Genomic DNA, 24,536 nt, shown 5'->3' on the forward strand with positions numbered 1-24,536 from the left:
GCTTTGGAGAGAGTACAGAGGAGGTTTACCAGGATGTTGCCTGGTATGGAGGGGCTTGGTTATGAGGAGAGATTGGGGAAACTGAGGTTGTTCTCCTTGGAAAGACGGAGGATGAGGGGAGACTTAATAGAGGTGTATAAAATTATGAAAGGCATAGATAGGGTGAACGGTGGGAAGCTTTTCCCCGGGTCGGTGGTGACGTTCACGAGGGGTCATAGGTTCAAGGTGAAATGGGGGTGGTTTAACACAGATATCAGAAGGACATATTTTACACAGAGGGTCGTGGGGGCCTGGAATGTGTTGCCGGGCAAGGTGGTGGAGGCGGACACACTGGGAACGTTTAAGACTTATCTAGACAGCTATATGAACGGAGTGGGAATGGAGGGATACAAAAGAGTGGTCTAGTTTGGACCAGGGAGCGCGCGGGCTAATTGTTCTTTGTTTCTCGTTTCAAGGCTTCATTCTATGATCATCTTGCTGGTGCCAGTACAGAGCGAGACTGCGGATAGTTGGGAACTTGTGTCGGGGGCAGAGAATTCATATGGTGTTCGTGGAAGTGGAAATGAATAGGGTTGGGAAGCATTTTCTGATCAGGGCCAGTGTGATCTCCTGGACTCGTTTCGATCGCCTCAGGGGGTCGGAGAGGAATTTCCCAGATTTTCTTTCCCCATATTGGCCCTGGGGTTTTCACTCTGGGTTTTCGCCTCTCCCTGGAGATCACATGGTCTGGAATGCGGGGGTGGGGGTGAGTTAATAGGTTGTGATGAACAAAGCATCGTAGCTGTGAGGGACAGCTCGGTGGATAGGATATTAGTATGTAGATAGGCTGGAAAATTGGGCGGGGATCCTGGATTCAGGATTCAATCCTGGACCGGGGAGCGGCGCGGGCTTGGAGGGCCGAAGGGCCTGTTCCTGTGCTGTATTGTTCTTTGTTCTTTGTCGTGAATGTAGCCCAATCCATCACACAAACCAGCCTCCCATCCATTGACTCTGTCTGCACTTCCCGCTGCCTCGGCAAAGCAGCCAGCATAATTAAGGACCCCACGCACCCCAGACATTCTCTCTTCCACCTTCTTCCTTTGGGAAAAAGATACAAAAGTCTGAGGCCACGTACCAACCGACTCAAGAACAGTTTCTTCCCTGCTGCTGTCAGACTTTTGAATGGACCTACCTTGATCTTTCTCTACGCCCTAGCTATGACTGTAACACTACATTCTGCACTCTCTCATTTCCTTCTCTATGAACGGTATGCTTCATGCCAGTACAATACTTTTCACTGTGTGTTAATACATGTGACAATAATAAATCAAATCAAAAAGTTTCTGCCTGTTATCTTATATGTAAATAAATTGGAATACTCGATTTTGCCTGTATTTACCAACCAAAAGTGTAGCATTTGCTGCCTTGGAGAAAATTGACAAACGTGGTAAGCATCCTACATGTCGCCAGGTGCGAACACTGTAGCACAGGGTTAATTTTAATTCTACACCATTCAATTCCACTCCATATAACATCAGTCGTAGGGAAATTAATTGAAAAAATTTTGAGGGACAGAATGAATCTCCACTTTAAGAGGCAAGGATTAATCAAGGATAATCAGCATGGCTTTGTCAAGGGGGAGATATTTTTTTGAGGAAGTGACTAAGTGTGTCGATGAGGATGGTGCAGTTGATGTAGTCAATATGGACTTCATTTGGACGGCCTTTGACAAGGGCCCGCAAGTGAGACTGATCAAGAAGGTAAGAGTCCATGGGATCCAGGGCAATTAGGCAAGTTGGATCCAAAATTGGTTTAGTTGCAGGAGGACGAGGATGATGGTTGTTTTTGGGTCTGGAAGCCCTGTGTCCAGTGGTGTAAGGCAGGGATTGGCATTGGATCTCTTGTTGTACATTAATGATCAGTCAGCTTACAGATGACATGGAAATTGGTGGTGTGGTAAATAGTGAGGAGGAAAGCCTGAGATTGCAGGATGATATAGACGGGCTGGTCAGATGGGCAGAACAGTGGCAAATGGAATTTAACCCTGAAAAATGTGAGGTGATGCATTTTGGGAGGACTAACAAGGCAAGAGAATACATAATGAACGGTAGGACACTAGGAAGCACAGAGAACCAGAGGGAGCTTGATGTTGTTGTGCCTGCCGCACAGTCTGTTTTAACCCTTATACGGTGGACAAATAACTATGAGTAGACGTCTTGTTAGTACAACCAATATTTATTTAGGACACACAATCAATAATCACCCACCCAACCAACAATAAGTTATCTTACAGAAAATACTGGAGTTCAAGTGGTGGCACAGTGGTTAGCACTGCTGCTTCACAGCTCCAGGGACCTGGGTTCGATTCCAGGCTTGGGTCACTGTCTGTGTGGAGTTTGCACATTCTCCTCGTGTCTGCGTGGGTTTCCTCCGGGTGCTCCGGTTTCCTCCCACAGTCCAAAGATGTGCGGGTTAGGTTGATTGGCCATGCTAAAATTGCCCCTTAGTGTCCTGAGATGTGTAGGTTAGAGGGATTAGCGGGTAAAATATGTAGGGATATGGGGGTATGGCCTGGGTGGGATTGTGGTCGGTGCAGACTCGATGGGCCGAATGGCCTCTTCCTGCACTGTAGGGTTTCTATGATTTCTATGATAAGTCCAATACAAGACCCTTGACTTAACTTTGTGTGACTGGCAAGTACCCAAGCAGATATTGGCCTTTATCTGCGTAGTCTGGTCCTTTGGTCTGGCACTCTGGCTCTGGTCTTCCTTCCTCCTCGGGTGTGGTGGCTCTCCTCGTGCTGGTCGTCGCTGGCGATGGTCACCGTTGTGGTAGCCCGTTTGTGGGGTCAGAGAGAGAGAGAGATTCTTGGTTGTGCAGCACCCTTTATACCCCATTGGGTTTCGTGCCCCTTTTGGCCATTGCCAATCAATCAATCAGGACTTGATCACCCTGATCGATAAAGTCCAATCGGGTGCTGCCACACCAATCTCTGGGTGTGTCCCCAACGGCCATGTCTGTAGGTGCTGGGGGCATGTAGAGTTCACACCTCCCTCCCAAATAAGGAGTTACGGCGCCCTTATGTCTGGTAAACAACCCAGTTTGACCAGAAAGTCTCTTTTGCCCTGGAGATGACCCATATCCTGTGTATTCACTCGTCAGGGTTGCAGCCTGTTTATCTCTGTCTTTTAGGCTGCAGCCTGTTGTTTTAGTTCTTGCCCAATTGTCCCAGAGTGCTTCACAAATTGCCATCTTAGATGGTCCGTTTGGCCACAATGTGCATGTCCATAAATCCCTGAAGGCAGCAGGACAGGTAGATAAAGCGGTTAAAAAGACATATGGGATACTTGCTGTTATTAGCTGAGTCGTAGAATATCGGAACAGGGAGGCTATGCAAGAGCTGTAGAAAACACTTGTTAGGCCACAGCTAGAGTACTGTGGGCAGTTCTGGTCACCACATTATGGGAAGGATGTGATGCACTAGAAAGGGTGCAGGGGAGATTCACCAGGATGTCGTCTGGGCAGGAGTGTTTCAGCTATGAAGAGAGACTGGTTAGGTTGGGGTTGTTTTCTTTAGAGCAGGGAAGGCTGAGTGGGAACCTGATTGAGGTGTACAAAATTATGAGGGCCATAGAAACTACAAACACTTAGCAGTAGTCACATATATTGGGATACAGCGAAAAGTATTGTTTCTTGTGCGCTATACAGGCAAAGAATACCGTTCATAGAGTACATAGGGGAGAAGGAAAGGAGAGAGTGCAGAATGTAGTGTTATATTCATAGCTAGGGCATCAAGAAAGATCAACTTAATATAAGGTAGGTCCATTCAAAAGTCTGACAGCGGCAGGGAAGAAGCTATTCTTGAGTTGTTGGTACGTGTTCTCAGACTTCTGTATCTTTTTCCCGACGGAAGAAGGTGGAAGAAAGTATGTCTGGGATGTGTGGGTTCCTCGATTATTTGGGCTGCTTTTCTGAGGGAGCGGGAAGTGCAGACGGAGTCAGTGGATGGGAGGCTGGTTTGCATGATGGACTGGGCTACGTTCACAACCCTTTGTAGTTTCTTGTGGTCTTGATCAGAGCCGGAGCCATACCAAGCTGTGATACATCCAGAAAGGAATCTTTCCATGGTGCACCTGTAAAAATTGGTGAGAATCATAGTGGACATGTTGAATTTTCTTAGCCTCCTGAGAAAGTAGATGTGTTGGTGGGTTTTCTTAACTATAGCGTCGGCATGGGGGAACCAGGACAGGTTGTTGGTGATCTGGACACCTAAAAACTTGAAGCTCTCGACCATTTCTACTTCATCACCATTACGTTATTCATCTGAACTTCAATTCTATCCCTCTTGAAATAAACCCCAGTGCTTGGTTTGCTTGTTTTTAAAAATTTATATCTGTATTAATCTGTTTCTCTACCTTTCCTGACTTGTGCATCTGTACCCCAGACCCTTTTGCTCCTCTATCCCATTTCGATCTAAGCAGTACGCAGTCTCCTTATTCTTCCTGCCAAAATGCACCATCTCAAACTTATCAAAGTTAAACATTTTATTTATTAGTCACAAGTAGGCTTATATTAACATTGCAATGAAGTTACTGTGAAAATCCTCTGGTCGCCTCACTCTGGCGCCTGTTCGGGTACACTGAGGGAGAATTTAACATGGCCAATGCACCTAACCAGCACGTCTTTCGGACTATGGGAGGAAACCGAAGCACCCGGAGAAAACCCATGCAGACACGGGGAGAACGTGCAGACTCTGCACAGACAGTGATCCAAGCTGGGAATCGACCCCGGGTCCCTGGTGCTCTGAGATAGCAGTGCTAACCACTGTGCCACCCTGTCATAAGTTATCAAGTTTATTAATGTCCCCTTCTTGCATTTTGTTACTTCTTTTAATGGCAGCCCCCACCCCCTTATCGTGCTGCTGCAAATTTTGAAACCATACTTCAAATTCCCAAGTACCAATTGTGAATGAAAAATGTGAATCGTAAGTAACAACCTAACAAGCTGTTTCACAATATTGCACATAATAGACAGATGAGAGGCTCATCAGTGGAGAATACCCAGTCTATAAATTAGCGAACATAGATATCTTTTACAGTATTCCAAAACTTTAATCTCCTTTGATCTCCTTCAATAGCTTGTTCCATTTAAATTCTATCCAGCAAATGAATTAAAGAACCAAGTGAAAATGATTCTTAGACAGTGACAATTTCTTTTATTCTTCCACAAGTTGTCACCAGAAGTCTTCTGTCCTCTACCCAAAGGCAGGACAAACCCACAGCACCACAATCTCCACCACAGGTAGGGCCAGGAGACTGATCCTGGATCCACCCCAGCCGGAACAGGGATTGAACGCTGTGCTGTTGGACCCAATCTCATCCGGTGCCTCCGAGTTCTTGTGGCAATATACACTTTTACATGCATGTTATAGCCTGGAACTATGGGTGAAGTTAAAGTTTATTTATTAGTCACAAGTAGGCTTACATTAACATTGCAATGAAGTTACTGTGAAAACCCCCTAATTGCCGCACTCCGGCGCCTGATGGTAGGGGCTCCAATTTCTTTCCATCGCGTGGCCTCTTGTCATTGGTGTACTTTGGAAGGGATACTCAATCCTGCTTGGTCACATTAGGAACACACCTTCCTCGGCCATCTAGCCTTGGAGTGGAACGTCAGCCCAGAGGTTCTGGCTCAGAAACAGGGACGCTACCCACTGCGCCACAAAACCTCCCTAACCAGAAATATCTGGATGTATTTCTTAAACCGAGAGAGCAATAATCACTCCAAGGTGAAGCCTTATGTTTAAAGTACGTGATCTGCTATATATAGAATTAAAGTTACACATTAACATTCATCAGGAAAGAATTTGATACCTTCTCCTTGACCCTCAAGTTTACATCCCTGCAGCCTAATCACTAAAAGTGCATTTCTGAGCAGTCAGTTCACATTTTAGCAAGTGCAATTCCCACCAAGAATAAATTCTCGTATACTTTTTAATCCTGACCCCTTTCAAACTCCTTTAGGAGCATGATAAGTCACACTTGGAGTTAGAAAATGGAGGTCAGATAGTGTCTATGATAGCCTCAAGAACTCCATCCTGCCCGGTCCACAAATACTAAATCCTTTTGGCACCACCTGCAAATTCCCCTCCAAGCCACTCATCATCTTGACTTGGAAATATATCGCCATTCCTTCGCAAAATCCTGGAATTCCCTCTCTAACGGCATTGTGGGTCAACACACAACACGTGGACTGCAGCGATTCAAGAAGGCAGCTCACCAGCACCTTCTCAAGGGTAACTAGGAATGGGCAATAAATGGTGTGATGTGGAGATGCTGGTGTTGGACTGGGGTAAACACAGTAAGAAGTCTCACAACACCAGGTTAAAGTCCAAATGCTGGCCAGCAAGCGACACCTATGTCCCACAAACGAATTAGAAAAAGGTTGATATGTTTGTTTTGAAATAAAATCCCTTTCTCACCAATTTTCTTGCTTCTTCCCCTGGAGTTCCTCAGTTTGTTGCTGGGATTTATGCCCACTGGTATCTCAGCCAAGTGGCTTCTTTGACAATAGAAGGTTATACCACTAGGTGGACTTCATCACAACCCCAACCTTGTCCTTAACTTACGCACAGGTATGCATAAACTGGATAGTTTTCGGAAAGAGATACCTCAACTGCTTTTACCCTTCCAATCCCAGAATAAAAGGACAGGACAAGGTGTTGAACTAAATTCTGCACAGACCAGGGATTAACTCTGGAACCCTTTAACTCTGAAAGAAGAGGCTTACATTTATAAAAGCTCCACCAGTCACAGAAGAAACCCATGGAATGCCAGGGAGGGAGCCAGGTTGATTTTGAACAAAGAACAATACAGCACAGGAACAGGCCCTTCGGCCCTCCCTGGTCCAAACTAGACCATTCTTTTGTATCCCTCCATTCCCACTCCAGTCATATGGCTATCTAGATAAGTCTTAAACGTTCCCAGTGTGTCCGCCTCCACCACCTTGCCTGGCAGCGCATTCCAGGCCCCCACCACCCTCTGTGTAAAATATGTCCTTCTGATATCTGTGTTAAGCCTCCCCCCCTTCACCTTGAACCTATGACCCCTCGTGAACGTCACCGCCGACCTGGGGAAAAGCTTCCCACCGTTCACCCTATCTATGCCTTTCATAATGTTATGCACCTCTATTAAGTCTCCCCTCATCCTCCGTCTTTCCAGGGAGAACAACCCCAGTTTACCCAATCTCTCCTCATAACTAAGCCCCTCCATACCAGGCAACATCCTGGTAAACCTCCTCTGTACTCTCTCCAAAGCCTCCACGTCCTTCTGGTAGTGTGGCGACCAGAACTGGACGCAGTATTCCAAATGCGGCCGAACCAACGTTCTATACATCTGCAACATCAGACCCCAACTTTTATACTCTATGCCCCGTCCTATAAAGGCAAGCATGCCATATGCCTTCTTCACCACCTTCTCCGCCTGTGACGTCACCTTCAAGGATCTGTGGACTTGCACACCCAGGTCCCTCTGCGTATCTACACTCTTTATGGTTCTGCCATTTATCGTATAGCTCCCCCCTACGTTAGTGTGGTGAACCATAGATGGTTACCACTATGGGTACTGAACCATAGATGGTTATCACTATGGGTACTTGTACATATGTTACTGTTGTCACTGTTGGGGTTAGGGTTGGGGTGTTCTACCTGTTGGTATTGTTCTGTGGTACACTCTGGTTGGCTCCGCCTACCTGTAGGAGTATAAAGGTCACTGCACTGCCTGGTGACCCTTTAGTCTGGGATTGTATTGTTAAGCAGTATGCTCTATTCTTGTTGCTAATAAAAGCCTTTATTTCCCGGGTACGATCCAGCCTCCCGAGTGAATTAATCGCGTATCAGTTAGTTCTACCCAAAATGCATCACTTCGCATTTATCAGGATTGAACTCCATCTGCCATTTCTTTGCCCAAATTTCCAGCCCATCTATATCCTTCTGTAGCCTCTGACAATGCTCCTCACTATCTGAGGGTAAGATGAACCATTTTGTTTCTTATGGCATTGACTTTAATTATCACTGAACTATGAAAATTCAGCCAGAGGGAATTTTGAGCAGCCCCTTAAAGGATTCCTCAGCACCATTTCTCTTTTTAATGACTGCGAACTAAATACCCACGATGGATGTTTTGGTAAAGTGAGGGATTAGCCAAGATTTATTTCCAAGTGGTAATTCAGGGATCTACACCAGGCAGCACTTATTTAAAAAGACCTATGACTCTCTCAGCGAGCCTCCTGGGCTTCAGGACACTGCCGTCAAGGTCATATGGGGTCATAAACCCATCTGTGTGAGAAACGGTCACCACTTTTTTCCAGACAGGTCACTATTGTGTGGGGAGGTGGGGAAGAACTCCACCACGGGCCTACCTGCAGCTACAACTGAGATCAGGCAGGGGTGTGGGTTGGAGAAAGAGGGCCCCAAAGCTTACCTGGAGCAATGGTCCACCCCACCAAGGCTGCTGCATGAGGTCACTTCCAGGCTTTCCCCCCCGAAATCTCCAGCGACCTGGAAGCTGACTGGAAAATTGTAGAAGGCCTCTGGCAATAGGCAGTAACAGGTCTCTAACTAGCTTAATTGATTTCCTGTCACTTGTAGCCTGGCTGTGCACCCCACCCTCCCCATTTCCTGCCTGTTGGACAATGGTCCTATGTTGGGTTAGAGTGGGAGTACCGGCAGGCCAGTAGGCAGCCACCATTTGGCCAAAGAAATTCAGCCAACTCTCCTTGCAAACTGGACAAGAAAATGTGCGACTATCAGGCTGTCTTTCCAGAAAGAAACTTGAAGGTCGATAACCGCAGAACATGGTGTTAGGTGCATTGACCCGAACAGGCGCCTGAGTGTGGTGACTCGGGGAATTTCACAGTAACGTCATTGCAGTGTTAATGTAAGCCTTACTTGTGACACTAATAAATAAACTTACTAATAATAGCAACTGTAACTACGACCTGTATTGGTATAGCACCTTTATCATAGGACACATTCCAAAAAGCTTCACAGAACTAGATGTTGAGAGGGGAAACATTAAGAAACTAATGGCATGTTCAAAGAGCAATATTACATGAGGCAGCCTCTGAATTGGTCACTGCTGTGTTTGCCTTCCAATTAAGGACAATGGGTGGATTGGGGATGTCTTCCTGGGATTCACTGTCTTCTCACCACGGTGGAGCGGGCTTCCGATTCCTGTAGCAACCCAGACCTGGGAATCGCACTTGGAGGCAGGACTACAGGGAGGAGCTTAATAATTCTCCTCTCAACATCTAGTCCCAATGGAAGTTCCCTGCTGCTTTACCAGCTGCCACCCCTCTCTTCCTCCACCCCCCCCCCCCATCCTCCATCCTACCGCCACCTCCAGACCCAGCTTCACAGGACTGGGAAAATTCTGCCCATTATCTCTGTATAATTTGCGTTTTTATTTGTCTCTCTGCTGGTTACAGAACGCTAGCCAGTAGAGAAATACACTCCAAAGACTATACTCACTTCTAACTTGTCTGTGTTTTGGGGTTTGTGTGGAGACAAACAGAAAGGCTGAGTAACAACCTGAATTGCAGTGGGTTTTCCCTTCGGCCACTGGCAGTGTCGTTTCTGCCTCTCAGCTAACCTCATTTCAGTGCATGCTACCCTGTGTCCCTGTAAATCCTAGCGTAAATTTGCCACTGGAGGTTTGGGGGTCACAATAGTATAATTTATAACACTCATCAACAGTATACCATGGCAGGAAACTCCAGCCTATTATAAATCAGACCAATTATAAGGCAACGAACAACGAGGAATGGAAACTCTTGCATTTTAAAACAATATCCTTTTATTTTTTGTGGAATGGAACAGTTCCATGTTAATAACAAAGTTTCATAAAGGCAGACAGATATTGTTCAGTGCTAGTTCCTTTTTAAACTCCAACCAGACCATCTGTGGCCTTTGACAGGTTCCAGGCACGCGAATAGGTTTGAATGGAGATTTTTACTGTTTGATTTGAGCTTACCTCTGGCTACTAAGAGTGTGAATGTATGAATTATAGGCAGTGGTCCAATCTAACCACAGAACATAAATTGGGGAAACTCAGCTATTGCCAGTAATGCTTGACACTATTACATCTACATAACAGGAACTGGATATCAAATGTTAAAGTTCGGTCAAAGCTACAATACATATATTTTGTAAAAAAAACCTCAATAAATTAGATATATATCTAAGTTCTTTTTTTGTAAATCATGCACAAATTTCAAATATTGGACAAGTTTTTTTTATCCATTAGGTACCTGGAATGTACACATAAACAGCGATCGGTAAGAAAATAACAAAGTGTCTTTTCATTTTACAAAAATTACACAGCTATAGAACTCCTACCTTTGTATCAAAGAGTTAACAGGTAACTTCAATCTAGTAAATTAGTCTTTCTACAGAGTAAGAGCTTCACGGTCCGAATAAAGGTTAGAGGATGAAAATTGAATTTTAATTGATTTTAATAGGATTCCTACCTAAATTCTCTTTTGTACTTTACCTGCAGAATCCTATTTAAAATCAAAGAGAACTTTTATTTTTTTTCCGGGTTACATGGTTGCTCAGTGTGCTACACATACGTTCTAATCATTTCTTTTTTTTTAAGAAAAAAGGGTTTACCTCAAATGAGTTCTCTGCAAAAATTGCACGTTACGTTTAAATTGCACCACGTAAGTTGTGCTTGTGGCACTTTCTGCATAAAGAGAAGGGAGTAAGTCACAAGTCACCGATACATGATCGGTGTCCACTGATTGATTGACTAGCAATTCTTTTCTCCCAAGTTGCTATGGACATTCACTATCATTGCACCCTCTCATTAGAACAATGCAAAGTGCCAGCACAGCGCCTCTCCACACTTGCACATTCACTGTTGTCCCTGGGCGTTTTTAGTATTTTGGCACCATTTCATTATCGTGGGTTGGGGAGGGAAGAAATGTAAATCACAGATAAGCCAATATGCTTTTAATGTTGGTGTGCTGCACTCCTTTTACGCCACACACTTCATTCATGATCTCAAACTGCCCCGACCTCGACTGGCACCAGAATCTGACTCGCGATCAGGCTTGAAACTGTTCTCTCCAGACACTAACCAGCTCTGGTGGACCATGCTCCAGTTCAGTTGGGCACTCGGTGTGAGAACGTCACATGCCCACTGCTGCCCTAGCGACAATGCCAGCATTCTTTCGCAGGGCCAATAGTGTTAAGGCAGCTGCGCCAGGAAGGCGCCAGATCCACACAACATGGTTACCATTCACAGTCAACACTTCAGCTTTGATGATCAAAAGCCAGCCACAAAGCACAAACCTTCATATGTTATGAAAAGCCAATGCACTTGCAGGATCAAATTTATAACTCAAGAAAAAAAATCATTGCAATCTAAAATAATGCTCATTTTACACGACATTTGAAAACTCGATTCTAATACTTTTTTCCTCATGAACCATTATCTACTTTTGTGTCTAACCAATTTTAAACGGGTAATAAATTAAAAATTATAAACATGTAAAAACAAAATTAAGAACCTAGGTAACTATAAATGTGTACAGTAATTAGTAAATAAGCTATATACTTATAAATCTCTTAACCAAAATGATACGTTAAAGTCTATGAACAACTTTACAAATATACAATGTGCTAATCAGACTGCAAATAATTAATGCTTTTTGAACTATTTTACCCCTTGCTCACTACACAATATGTTTCCTTAATAATTTCCAGATTAATACTGAACATCCTAAACTGCAATGATTTTAGGATCTGCTTCCTCATTTTTCTTGTTATGTTTATATTTTTTGTGTTTTTTTTCCTAAACAAGCAAATCATAAGTATACAACCGTGTTTCTTTTTTAAACATTATCATACAATATTCATATTTATATATTTACAACTCTCCTGGAATCTGCAGCTTCACACAAATAAAAAGTATTTAAATGCTCTTTTGTAAAGAAAAATAATCGTCTTTTGTTTCACTTTCTTAGCACACACTTGTCGATTTAGGCACAGAATGGTTCTTTTAGCAGTCTCAATGCCAGAGGTCAAAAGTAATCACCTCTAGATTTTTTTTTTGCAAAATGTTTCATTTCAGTTCCGACATTTTGTTTCCAAAAGAAAAATGTTTCTTCATGCCAAACAGTACTTTTTTTGTTTTAGATGGGTACAAGCACTTGAAGATGTAAGGCTCAAAAATGGTGGGAAGTAAAATGGGGACTAGAGTCCCAGATGGTTCAGTGTATTTCCTTCAGTGTGAGTTGTCCATGGTTCAGCGTTCTATAATTCTGTTTCTATTTGTCCCAGTCCTCATGTCTTGATGACACCATTGCACTGCTGGTGCTTGGGGATACAAGGTTCATCAGGCAAAGCATCATGGGTAAAGACAGAGTCATCTCCAGAAGAGCACGTACTGTGAGTGTCTTGGCATACTGGGGAATACTGCTCAAAAGGTGCTGATAGGTCAAGATATTCCTGAAATACAAAAGAAAAGAGAAAACACTATAATCATTCTGTGGCAGGACGGCAAGTACACTTACTGTAGTGTCAGCTGCGGCTCAGTTGGTAGCACTTTTGTTTTTTGAGTCAGAAGGCTATTGCTTCATGTCCCACTCCAGAGACTTGAGCACAAAGGGCTGACAGTCCAGCGCAGTTGGGAAGGAGTGCTGCACTGTTGGAGGTGCTGTCCTTTGGATGGGACATTAAACCAAGTCCCATCTGCCAGTCTGAGCGGGTGTAAAAGATGGCACTATTCTGAAGTAATCCCCCGTTTCCTGGTTAATATTTATCCTTCAAACAATATCACTAAACAGACTATCTGGTTATTTATTATATCGCTGTTTGTGGGAGCTTGATGTGTTTCCCTGCTTCACAACATTGACTCAACTTTAAAAGTACTTAATTGGTTACCAAAATGCTTTGGGACATCCCAAGGTCATGAAAAACTGTGAATACAAGTTTTTCTTTCACTCCCAAAACAACATCAGTTCAACATTTGGTAGATTCCAGTTTATGGTTCTGTTTTTATGATGGTGCTTCGTATCATATGGTGTATTTTACCACACAAGAATGAATGATATTTTGTTTGGAAAATCCTCCAATGTTTTCCACTGGAGTTTAAAAGAGTAAGGGGTGACTTGGTTGAAGCATACGTGATCTTGAACAGTCTTGACAAGGTGGATATGGAAAGGATGGTTCATCTCTTGGGCGAGTCCAGAACTAGGTGGCACTATTTTAAAATTAGGGGTTGTCCTTTTAGGACAGAGATGAGGGTTCATGTTTTTCTCTTAGAGGGTTGTGCGACTTTGGAATTCTCTGGCTTTGAAGATGGTGGAAGCAGGTGATTGAATATTTTTACGGTGGAGGTAGATAGGTGGAGGCACGGTGGCAGTGGTTAGCACTACTGCCTCACAGCGCCAGGAACCCAGGTTCGATTCCCAGCTTGGGCCACTGTCTGTGTGGAGTTTGCACGTTCTCCCCGTATCTGCATAGGTTTCCTCCGGATGCTCCAGTTTCCTCCCAGTCTGACAGATGTGCTGATTAGGTGCATTGACCCGAACAAGCGCCGAAGTGTGGTGACAGGGGAATTTCACAGTAACTTCATTGCAGTGTTAATGTAAGACTAATAAATAAAATTTTAACTTTAGATTCTTGTTAGGCAAAGGAATCAGTTTATCGGGGATTGATGGGAATGTGGAAACACAAAAACAGATCAGCCATGATCTTACTGAATGACAGAGCAGGCTCAAGGGGCCAAATAGTTCAATTCTGCTCCTATTTTGTATGTTTACTTTCCTGAAGGTATTGTGATGCAGGTCAATGGACCCTGGCTATCCTGAGGGACTTTTCTTCCAGTGAGAGTCTGGATTCAGCTTAAGATGATTAGTAATCACATGTGCCAGTGCAGTCAAGCCCCCCCAGTTATGTGCCCACCTCCATCTACAGGTACACTTTAATAAATGGATTGGTCCTTTCTTGGTGTCACAATGGCAGTCTAAGTGTATGGGTACCGAGAATCTGAAATCTGATGGGGAAAGGAAGGCCACATAATTCCAGCCTCAGTGAGGAAGGGTGTAATTCTGAGCAGCCCAGGTCTGTTTCCCTCTCTTTTCAACTACCCAAGAAACCCCAAATCAAAGTGGGGGTGAGGACCAACATTAGGTTTGGGACGGGTGGGGGTTTGTGTTGTGATAGAAAAGGTGCTTCTTCTGTCTTTTCTTACTGTATCGCAGCAGCTGGTTGGAGCTATGCCTGGACATATTCCCTGCACGGCTTGGTTCCTCATCTAGATAAGTTACACATTAAAATTTACATTGTTAGTTGTGGTCCCTTTAAGCGGCGCCCGTTAGGGAAACCTGGCCTTTAAAAAGCCTGAGTGTAACTGGCCCCAGTTGCGTTGGTGCAAACTAATTTTGCAGTGAGGGCTTCAAACAGACATCAGCCCCTTTATTTGCTGAAGACTTGTTTCAAGCACAGACCATGATTACTTATTTTTTGACCTTTATCAACATGGTGAGCTGCACACTTTTGGCCTGTAATGAGTATACGCTTCATGCTCACCATCTTGAGGGCTTAGGAGGCTATTTAATGCCTGAGAAATGAGAGCCATGTGGCTGACTTTCTAGGCCCCATCCCTTCTCTTTAGAGCGTGACAGACCTTCAGTGAATTTCAAACATTTCTGTGTTTAATTCAGCAGTGATATAACCCGTACCAATTTTTGATTAATGATAGTAATCATAGGAGAACTGTTTTTCCCTACTGAGAATACATTGAGTGTATGTTCTCCTTGTGACGATACACTTTATGAAGGCCATTCAGTGGGATTAAGTAATATGTATTTCCATACACTGCTGCTTGAACAATGACAATGTTTTGCATTGTACAAAATCAGAAAACTGTTCCTTTTTCAAAAAAAAATCTTAAAAGCAAATCCCCCAGGCTAACTACTTACTTTCCAAATTACAGCAATTGACAGATTCCTTATGAGAACCATAATGTTAAAGAGTTAAGTGTGCTGACTGCAGGCCTTGCGTTTTATTGCCATATGTATGCCTCTTTCCCAGCCCCCAGTGCCACATGATAGGGGCTGCTGGAGAGACATCATAAAAAGACTGTGGTGCGGATTACAGTGAATGTGATCGCTGCTCTCCCCCTTCCCAGGCAGCTGAATCAGACAGAAAACCTGAATGACTTTAAAACTACACTCCTAGCAACATTCCATCTCAGTTTCCCAGGTCAAAGGCTAACTCTCTGGTTGGGGCAGGTTATTGGGCAGGAGGGATGCTATATAAATCCTGGCGATAATGTTTTACGATCACACTCTTGGAGATTTGGTGCTGTCGATCATTTTCAATTATTATCTGTCAAGAGTTTAAACAGTGCACTAAATCAGTGAGCCGGGTGGCATGGCCCTTGTGTTTATTTAAAACATATCTTTATTGCGATTTACATTAAACAATGTGCTTAGTGTATTGAAAGGAAGGCTGCAAGCAGATTTAGAAGCTGCTAGATTCTGGAAATTAGGAATATAGAATGGTGGAACACCATGGCCAGTTCAACAGCAGCTAAAAAGAGGAAAGAAACATTCATATTTTGGGTACAGATATTCGCTGGAATCTAATTAAGAGAGGACATAATTACATGGCACTATGTTGCCTGTTGTGGCCATCGAGCCAATTAACATTTACTGATGCTAATTTATTTTTTCTCTTTTCACAGGCTGACGTATCTGCCATTCATTTCCTGATTGTGGCTCGAGTCAAAAATAATATCCGTACAATTTTGGATCAATTTTGTTAAACATTGGATACTATACACAAAAATTTCCGAAACAAGCGGTTCACCAACCTACTGATCCGGCTGCAAGCTGCTTAAAGGGGAGCATTCACCATCTGAATTACAATGAGTCTTGAGGAATATTGGTTTGTCGACTGGTTTTAGCCTGCTTGCTGCACTTGATGTTCATTGGTCTAGATGCTACTGGACTGCAGTATTTACACTGAAAACATCATCAAAGGTTGACCTTGGTCACTCCCCTGATGTTTCAATGAGTTCATCTGGTGCACAGCTGAGCTGTGCAGACCAGAATGGTGTTGGATTCAATGCCCAGTCTCTGTTGAGTCAACAGGACACAGCTTACGCAGCAGGAAAGGGTCCTGATATAAACACAGAGGAGACAGAATGTGCCTACTACTATCCAGTATTCTTGGTTTGGCTTCGGTGGACACAGCTTTGACACTCCCTATCTTTGACTCACGTGTGAACACCAGAATGATACAAGAGTTAAAAGGGTTAACTTATGAAGGCAGGTTGCATACACTTCTCTAGAATATGGAGGTATTTAAAATGATTAAAGGATTTCATAAAGAATGAACAGAGAGAAACTATTTCCCCTAGTGGGAGAAGTCCAGAGGAAGGACATTCAGGGGTGCTGTCAGCTAGGCACTTCTTCACACAAAGTGGAGATCTGAAAGTTTAACGGCCAGGGTCAACTGATAATGTAAAATGATCAGATTGGTAGATTTTTGATCAGAATCTAAGAGTTAGGGAGCCAGGGCAGGTAGATGCACTAAAATATAGATCAGTCATGATCTGAGTGAATAGCAGAAGGGGCTCAAGGGGCTGATTAGCCTACTCCAGTTCCCATATCCCTATCGGTGAAAACCCATAGGAGGTGCCTAGCAGCTGTGGAATCATATTCCAAGGGGTCAATGCATTCAGGCAAATAGTGGTGACAAAACTGACTCGAAGGAAAAGAAAAAATAATGCGGTCACTGCACCTTACAAATCTGAATTTAAAGGTGAAAGCCAGTTTCAGCCTGAAAATTTACTCTGTGAGCAGAAGTCATGCTTCAGCTGTACAAAATCCTGGTTAGTTCTCACCTGGATTACTGAGAGAAGGTCTGAGTACCACACCTTAGGAAGGATGTGCTGACAAGGACAGAATGCAGAACAGATTTACCTGAAGGATACCTGGACTTCAAGAGTTAAATTGTGGGGAGGGATGACACAAAATAGGGCTGTATTTGGGATCAAAGTTTTCAAGATATTAAGGTGAACAAATAGGATAGTTAGAGAGTCTAGGACTTGGGTACACGGTCTAAAAATTAGAGTCAGACATTTCAGGAGTAAAATTAGGAAATACTTCTACACACAAAAGGTGGAAGAAGTTTCAAACTCTGTTCTCTGAACAACAATTGATGAACGATTGACTGTTACACATTTAAAACTGAGATTGATAGTTTTTTGTTAACCAAAAGTATTAAGGGATATGGGGCAAAGGCAGTTATATGAGGTCACAGATCAGCCATGATCTTACTGAATTGTGGAACAAGCTCGTTATTTATTCTTCCATGGGATGTGGATATCACTAATGTTTTTTGGATCTCATGGGATAAAGGGGGAGGTGGCTAGATGGGTGGAGAACTGGCTTGGTCACAGAAGACAGAGGGTGGTAGTGGAAGGGTCTTTTTCCGGCTGGAGGCCTGTGACTAGTGGTGTTCCGCAGGGCTCTGTATTGGGACCTCTGCTGTTTGTGATTTATATAAACGATCTGGAAGAAGGTGTAACTGGGGTGATCAGTAAGTTTGCGGACGACACAAAATTGGCAGGACTTGCAGATAGTGAGGAGCATTGTCAGAGGCTACAGAAGGATATAGATAGGCTGGAAATTTGGGCAAAGAAATGGCAGGTGGAGTTCAATCCTGATAAATGCGAAGTGATGCATTTTGGTAGAAATAATGTAGGGAGGAGCTATACGATAAATGGCAGAACCATAAAAGGTGTAGATACGCAGAGGGACCTGGGTGTGCAAGTCCACAGATCCTTGAAGGTGACATCACAGGTGGAGAAGGTAATGAATAAGGCATATGGCATGCTTGCCTTTATAGGACGGGGCATAGAGTATAAAAGTTGGGGTCTGATGTTGCAGATGTATAGAACATTGGTTCGACCGCATTTAGAATACTGCGTCCAGTTCTGGTCACCACATTACCAGAAGGACGTGGAGGCTTTGGAGAGAGTACAGAGGAGGTTTACCAGGATGTTGCCTGGTATGGAGGGGCTTAGTTATGAGGAGAGATTGGGTAAACTGGGGTTGTTCTCCCTGGAAAGAAGGAGGATGAGGGGAGACTTAATAGAGGTGTATAAAATTATGAAAGGCATAGATAGGGTGAACGGTGGGAAGCTTTTCCCCAGGTCGGTGGTGACGTTCACGAGGGGTCATAGGTTCAAGGTGAAGGGGGGGGGGGGGGGAGGTTTAACACAGATATCAGAAGGACATATTTTACACAGAGGGTGGTGGGGGCCTGGAATGCGCTGCCAGACAAGGTGGTGGAGGCGGACACACTGGGAACGTTTAAGACTTCTCTAGATAGCCACATGAACGGAGTGGGAATGGAGGGATACAAAAGAATGGTCTAGTTTGGACCAGGGAGCGGCACAGGCTTGGAGGGCCGAAGGGCCTGTTCCTGTGCTGTATTGTTCTTTGTATCCCCTTGAGAAGGCAGCGGTGAGTTGCCTCTGTGAGCCGCTGCAGTCCACAGTGCTGTTTGGGAATGAGTTGCAGAGTTTTGACCCAGTGACAGCAAAGGAACGGTGATATATTTCCAAATCAGGGTGGCACGTGTCTTGGAGAGACTCTTGTCCTTCTTGGTGGTAGAGGTCAAGGATTTGGAAGGTACGGTCGAAGGAGTTTTGGTGAATCGTTGTACCTTGTAGACGGTACACATTGATGCCACTGTGCAACAATGGTGGAGGGAGTGAATGTTTAAGTAGGTGGATGGAATGTCAGTCAGTGGGTTTCTTTGTCCTGGATGGTGTTGAGCCTCTTGAGTATTGTTGGAACTTCACTCACCTAGGGAAGACAGTGCGTTTCATCGTATGGCTTGTAGATGATGGACAGGTGTTGGGGAGTCAGCAGATGAGTTACTTGCTACAGAATTCTCAGCTTCTGACTTGTTTATTTAGTGTTTATATGGCTAGTCCAGTTCAGTTTCTGGTCAATCGTAACCAACTGGATGTTAATAGTATGGGATTCAGCAATGGTTGTACCATTGAATGTCAAGGGGAGGTGGTTAGATTCTCTCTTGTTGGAGATGGTCATTGCCTGGCATAAATGTTACGTTCTATTTATCAGCCCAGACCCGAATGTTGCCTTGGTCTTGCTGCAAATGGACACAGACTGCTACATTATCTGATGAGTTGCAAATGGTGCTGAACATTGTGTAACCATCAACAAATATCCCCATTTCTGACCTTATGATGAAAGGGAGGTCATTGACGAAGCAGCTGAAGGTGGTTGGGCCTAGGACACTACCCTGAGGAACTCTTGCAGGAACTAATAATTCTAAAAGAGCTTGCTGCAGTGTTAGTGGATGCAATGGTCATGATTTTCCAAAGTTCCCTTGGCTCAAGAATGGTCCCAGTACATTGAAAATTGGCAAATGTAAAGCCATCTTTTAAGCAAGGAGGGAGAGGAAAACAAGGAACTACAAGTCAGTTAGCCTGACATCAGTCACTGGGAAAATCCTGGAATCTCTTATTAAGGAAGTCTTGAAAAGCTTAAAAAATTATAATATGATTAGACTGTGTCAACAGGGCTGTAGGAAAGGGGAATTGTAATTAACAAATTTATTAGAGTTTTTAAGGAGCCAATGGATGTGGCACATTTGGATTCCCAAAATGCCATACAATAAGGTACAACACAAAAGCTTAATACAAAATGGCTTATGGAGCTGTGGGTAATATCTTCACATGGATGGAGGATTGGTTAAAGTAAAGGAAGCACAGATAAATAGGGCATTCACAAGCTGGAAAGCAGTGACTAGCAGGGTGCCGCAAAGATAAGTGCTGGGGCCTCAGCTATTCACAATCTATGTTAATGACTTAGACTAAGACACCAATGGTACTGCGTTTAAGCTTGCTGACAACACAAAGCTAGGTGAAAATGTAAACAATGAGGAGGCTGCAAAGGGATAGGTTAAGTGAGTGGGTAACAAGGTGGCCGATGGAGTATTTTGTACAGGACTGGAGGTAATTCGCTTTGGTGGCAAGACTGAAAAAAGAGACTATTTTTCCTCAGAAACATCCTTGACCTGAAACCTTCACTTTGTTTCTCTCTCACCTGCTGAGTATTTACCAATTTTTATTTTTTATTTCAGATTTCCAGCATTTGCAGTACTTTGATTTTGCAAAATGTTAAACACTGTTGTTCAATGAGATTTCAGTGTACTTGTGCAAGAAACGCAAAGTTAGCATGCAAGCAATTAGGAAGTCATATGGTGTGTTGGCTTTTACTGCAAGAGAATTGGCGCACAGAATAAGGAAGATTTGCTACAATTGTGTAGGACTTTGGTCAGACCACACTGAGAAGACTGCATCCACTTTTGGTATCCATATCTAAGATTGCATTGAAACATAGAAGATTCTGAACAAGCTTTATAGGGTTGACGCGAACTGTTTTATCCCACTGGCTGGGGAATCTTGAAGACTGGGGTACATTCTCAAAATAAAGGCTCCTTCATTACTTTTATAGAATCCCTACAATGCAGAAGGAGGCCATTCGGCCTGTTGAGTCTGCACTGACTAGGATTTAGGACTGAGATGGATGGGAAAACTTACTTGAATGGTTCTGTACATTTGGAATTTGCTATCCCAGAAATTTGCAGATGCTTTATTGTTGAATATTCATGGACAAAGTTTTGGTCTTTCGGGGAAATCAGGGATATGGGCAGCAGGCGGGAAAATGGAATTAAGGCAGAAAGTCAGACATGATTGTGTTATTGAATAATTTTTAAGTGTAAGTTTGCTTTAATTAACCTCTTAATTCTTTTGAGTTTTTTAAATTAAAAGACTGACCTCAGTTGATGTCACTGTCAAGACCCTGTCAAGATCCTCAACCAGCTGTTTGAACGTTGGCCTTTGTGATGGGATTGCATGCCAGCATTCTCTCATTATCATATACCTAGAAAAAGACACAGGGTTAGAGTGAAACAAAGCAAAAGACATATCTTCAAAATGCTACTCTGCAAGCGGAAAGTAAATGGCAGGGAAACGGTCAATGGTGCAGAGGCCCAATACACCATAGCAATAGTTCAAAGACTATTTCCTCGGGTGGATGGAGCTATTACAAGGGGGCATAACTATAGGGTTCATGGTGGGAGATATAGGAAGGATATCAGAGGTAGGTTCTTTACGCAGAGAGTGGTTGGGGTGTGGAATGGACTGCCTGCAGTGATAGTGGAGTCAGACACTTTAGGAACATTTAAGCGGTTATTGGATAGGCACATGGAGCACACCAGGATGATAGGGAGTGGGATAGCTTGATCTTGGTTTCAGATAAAGCTCGGCACAACATCGTGGGCCGAAGGGCCTGTTCTGTGCTGTACTGTTCTATGTTCTAATAGATCCACTACACAGCAGACAGAGATTCCAAAACACCTCAGCGGGAGATCTAATACACAATAGAAAGTTATTTAACTGTAGTGGAACTGTAGTCGGTGAGTCAGGATTATTTATTTAACTGTAGTGGGTGGGTCAGGATTATTTAACTGTAGTGGGTGGGTCAGTGATAGGGGGATTCCCGCCTCTGCGGCCATTTAGGGGATCATATGCTGTCTTTAGGGGTTGAGCAAATCCCCAGAAATGTGGATAGAGATTACAATGTATTATACAGGGAAATAAAAACAATCAAACATAATGTCAAAGCGAAAGCTGGCATTTTCTCACAATGTATCAAGCTACATTATGCAACATTAAACCAGCGCGGTGGGTTTGTAATAAAGGGCTATTGCTCACAGCTCATGGGTGCAATTTGCTGGCTTGTCCATTCGATGGCCTTCTTTCAGCAGTTTGAAGAGCTCTTCCACTGGGATGCCAGGGTAAGGGGATCCTCCCAATGTAAAGATCTCCCACAACAGGACTCCAAAAGACCAGCTGGAAATGAGAAAAGAGTAGAAACCTAATTCAATGAAGCTTTTTTTTTAACCAGTCCATTCTCTCTGTGCTGCCATGCGTGCCTAACACAGTTATCAACAGCGTGACATAATTGAATAAACTCTTTTCTAGTTACTTGGAGCGTCGCGCAGATCCTTTCAATCACAAAAAAGATCAGTAAGCACTAATGCTGGAATTAAAATGACCGGTTAATCAGATAGTTGACAGGCCATTTATAATTTGTCGGCTCTTTTGCCAAGTCTCCAGAGCAGAACTAATGACATTTCTTTCTCCAAATGCGTTTCCCTGAACTGCATAATTTGGAAGCAAGTCACAGGGCCAAATCTGGCCATTGGAACTTTCCCTTAAAAAAGACCCATGTATTTTAGATAGAACTACGTTGATTTTTAAAAAAAAAAGGCACAGTTCTCATGCATAGCACTTACACGTCACTCTGGTGGGTGTAGACTCTGTCGAATAGGGCTTCTGGAGCCATCCACTTCACAGGCAGCCTCCCCTTTAAACAGTAGAAGGTGGGAGTTATTATCTAATCACATCTACAGGCAGTTACAAAGGCAACAATTATGCTGCAAATCCACTTTGTTAAACCAGCCACAACTACCATTGATAGTATTATACACAGCACAGAAACAGGCCACTTGTTCCAACTGGTAGATGTTTCAGCCCTACACAAGTCTTCTTCTCCCCTCATCTTCATCTAATTCAACCAACGTAACTTTCCGACCCCCTTCTCCTTCACCTGTTTACCTAGCTTCCCCAGAAAAATGCTATTTGCCTCAACTGCTCCCCATGGTGGAAAATTCCACTCAGCGGGTAAAGAAGTTTCTCCTGAATTTCTTATTGGATTTATTAATGACTGTTATGGGTGGCCCCTAATTCTGGCCTCCCCAATACATTATTATCTCTACGTTTACCCCTTCAAAGCCTTCAACAGCCTTAAAGGTCTCAATTAGGTCACCCTTCGCCTTCTCTTCTCTGGAGGAGAAAACCCCGGCCTGGTTTAGCTCTGCTGACCACCTGCCACTCACTTCAGCTGCCAGTCCCTAACGCTCAGTCACTTTAGCCTCCAGCAGGTGAAGCAGGTTGTAGTTACACTTACGTTTGTTGTTTTCTTGTAGTAGTCAATGTTGTGTACGTCCCTCGCTAGACCAAAATCGGCAATCTTCATCACGTTATCGTCTGTTACCAGCACATTTCTGGCCGCCAGGTCCCGGTGTATACACTAATTGAAAAGAAAAAAATTCCCAAGCAGAACAATTAAACTGTTTGTCAGAGAATGATTACTCCTTGTTTCTTGTGGTGGTGGTGCTGATTATTAATATTTGGGTCCATTAACATTATTTGATCCATCGAGGTTTATCTCTGCTCTGGTGAGCAGGTGTAGCCCAGGGTTATAAGCTACGTTAATCACAATGATCTCATACGTTTTAAGGTCTGATTTTAGCTCACCCTTATCTCCCCCGTCCTGGCGTCAGACACAGCAAGGCCATCTGTCTGAGAGGATGTGGCCGGGAAGCGCACCATTTGAACTGTAGACTTACTCAGTCCCATACAGCCTCAAAGCTGCTGGTGAAGGCTGCCAGACAAAATCTCGGACATAGGAGGCCCGGGTACATTCATTTAGTGCTCATTCTTTGTAAATTCATTGTGGGCCCAAGGAGAGCTGAAGAAATGCTTTTTCTGGGGCCAAGAATATGCTTGGGCCTTCCACCCCTCCCTCAGTTACTTTGTCAGGTGCCATTTCCACAACTCCTGTGGCCTGAATCTGCCCCCTCTGGATGAATTTTGATTCCCGCTCACTGGTGCCGATATCATCCCCGTTGGTTTCAGGTGAACGTCAGCATGCTGACTTGAAAACCAGTCCTGGGAGTTCAAATGCCCTGAACCTCACAGTGAACTCTACATTGGAGGTGCTCTCCCACCATGGCGAGTACCCATCTGTCTGATTGGGGCTTTAGTGGTCAATACCACAGAGTTGTTCTGGTTTAATTATAACAATTTAATGAAACTAAATCCTTGAAAAGATTGAATAAAGAAATGCCACCGTCACATATTTGACTCTCCTCTTCTTTGCTTTCCCCTCCCCTCTGGAACACTCCCTCCCGCCACCACTACCTTGATTCTGGAGTTGACTCCTTCCTGGCTATGGTTTTATGTCCTTTGCTAAGTCTCCAGAATTTTAATCAAGTGCCACGTAAATCCTGTGGTGATTGTTGCCGGTTTCTAGGACCTTGGGGAGTGTAACAGCTGAGCCAGATACTATTCTTGTCCAATGTACCCACTACATACATATTCTGCTAGATATTGATCCAGAGGTTCCTTTCCCTAACCCTGGAGTGTCAAAGCAGCAACTCTATACTATGGCTGAGTCAGTTAAACAAGTGCAGGATAGGAATCAAAACTTCTTAGTGTGTAAAGCCCAGCTCTACATTTAAACTTCTTCAGCTGCTTTCCATGGAATTCAGTAACTGCTGGCTCCCCTAAATTCAAATGTGATTCTAACATTTACAAAACAACGTTGTGGAATTTGATAAGGATGTTCTAAAGCTGCATGCCTGAAGTTTG

General features: G+C 43.7%; 1 protein-coding gene across 9 annotated transcripts in view; it reads right to left on the reverse strand.

The window, feature by feature from the left end:
* Nucleotides 1-9,812: 9,812 nt before the first annotated feature.
* The window catches only part of fgfr3 (fibroblast growth factor receptor 3), a 177,291-nt gene continuing 162,567 nt past the window's right edge, over nt 9,813-24,536 (reverse strand). For all 9 annotated transcript variants that reach the window (XM_078223018.1, XM_078223028.1, XM_078222998.1 and 6 more), the window contains exons 19-23: nt 23,071-23,193; nt 22,397-22,467; nt 21,813-21,950; nt 20,874-20,979; nt 9,813-12,490 (exon numbers count right to left, since the gene is read on the reverse strand). In XM_078223018.1, the coding sequence (XP_078079144.1) occupies nt 12,326-12,490; nt 20,874-20,979; nt 21,813-21,950; nt 22,397-22,467; nt 23,071-23,193 (603 nt within the window). In that variant the 3' untranslated portion in view covers nt 9,813-12,325. The remainder of the gene's footprint in view (nt 12,491-20,873; nt 20,980-21,812; nt 21,951-22,396; nt 22,468-23,070; nt 23,194-24,536) is intronic.

The sequence above is a fragment of the Mustelus asterias genome, chromosome 1, assembly GCF_964213995.1.
Source record: "Mustelus asterias chromosome 1, sMusAst1.hap1.1, whole genome shotgun sequence".
Lineage (NCBI taxonomy): Eukaryota > Metazoa > Chordata > Chondrichthyes > Carcharhiniformes > Triakidae > Mustelus > Mustelus asterias.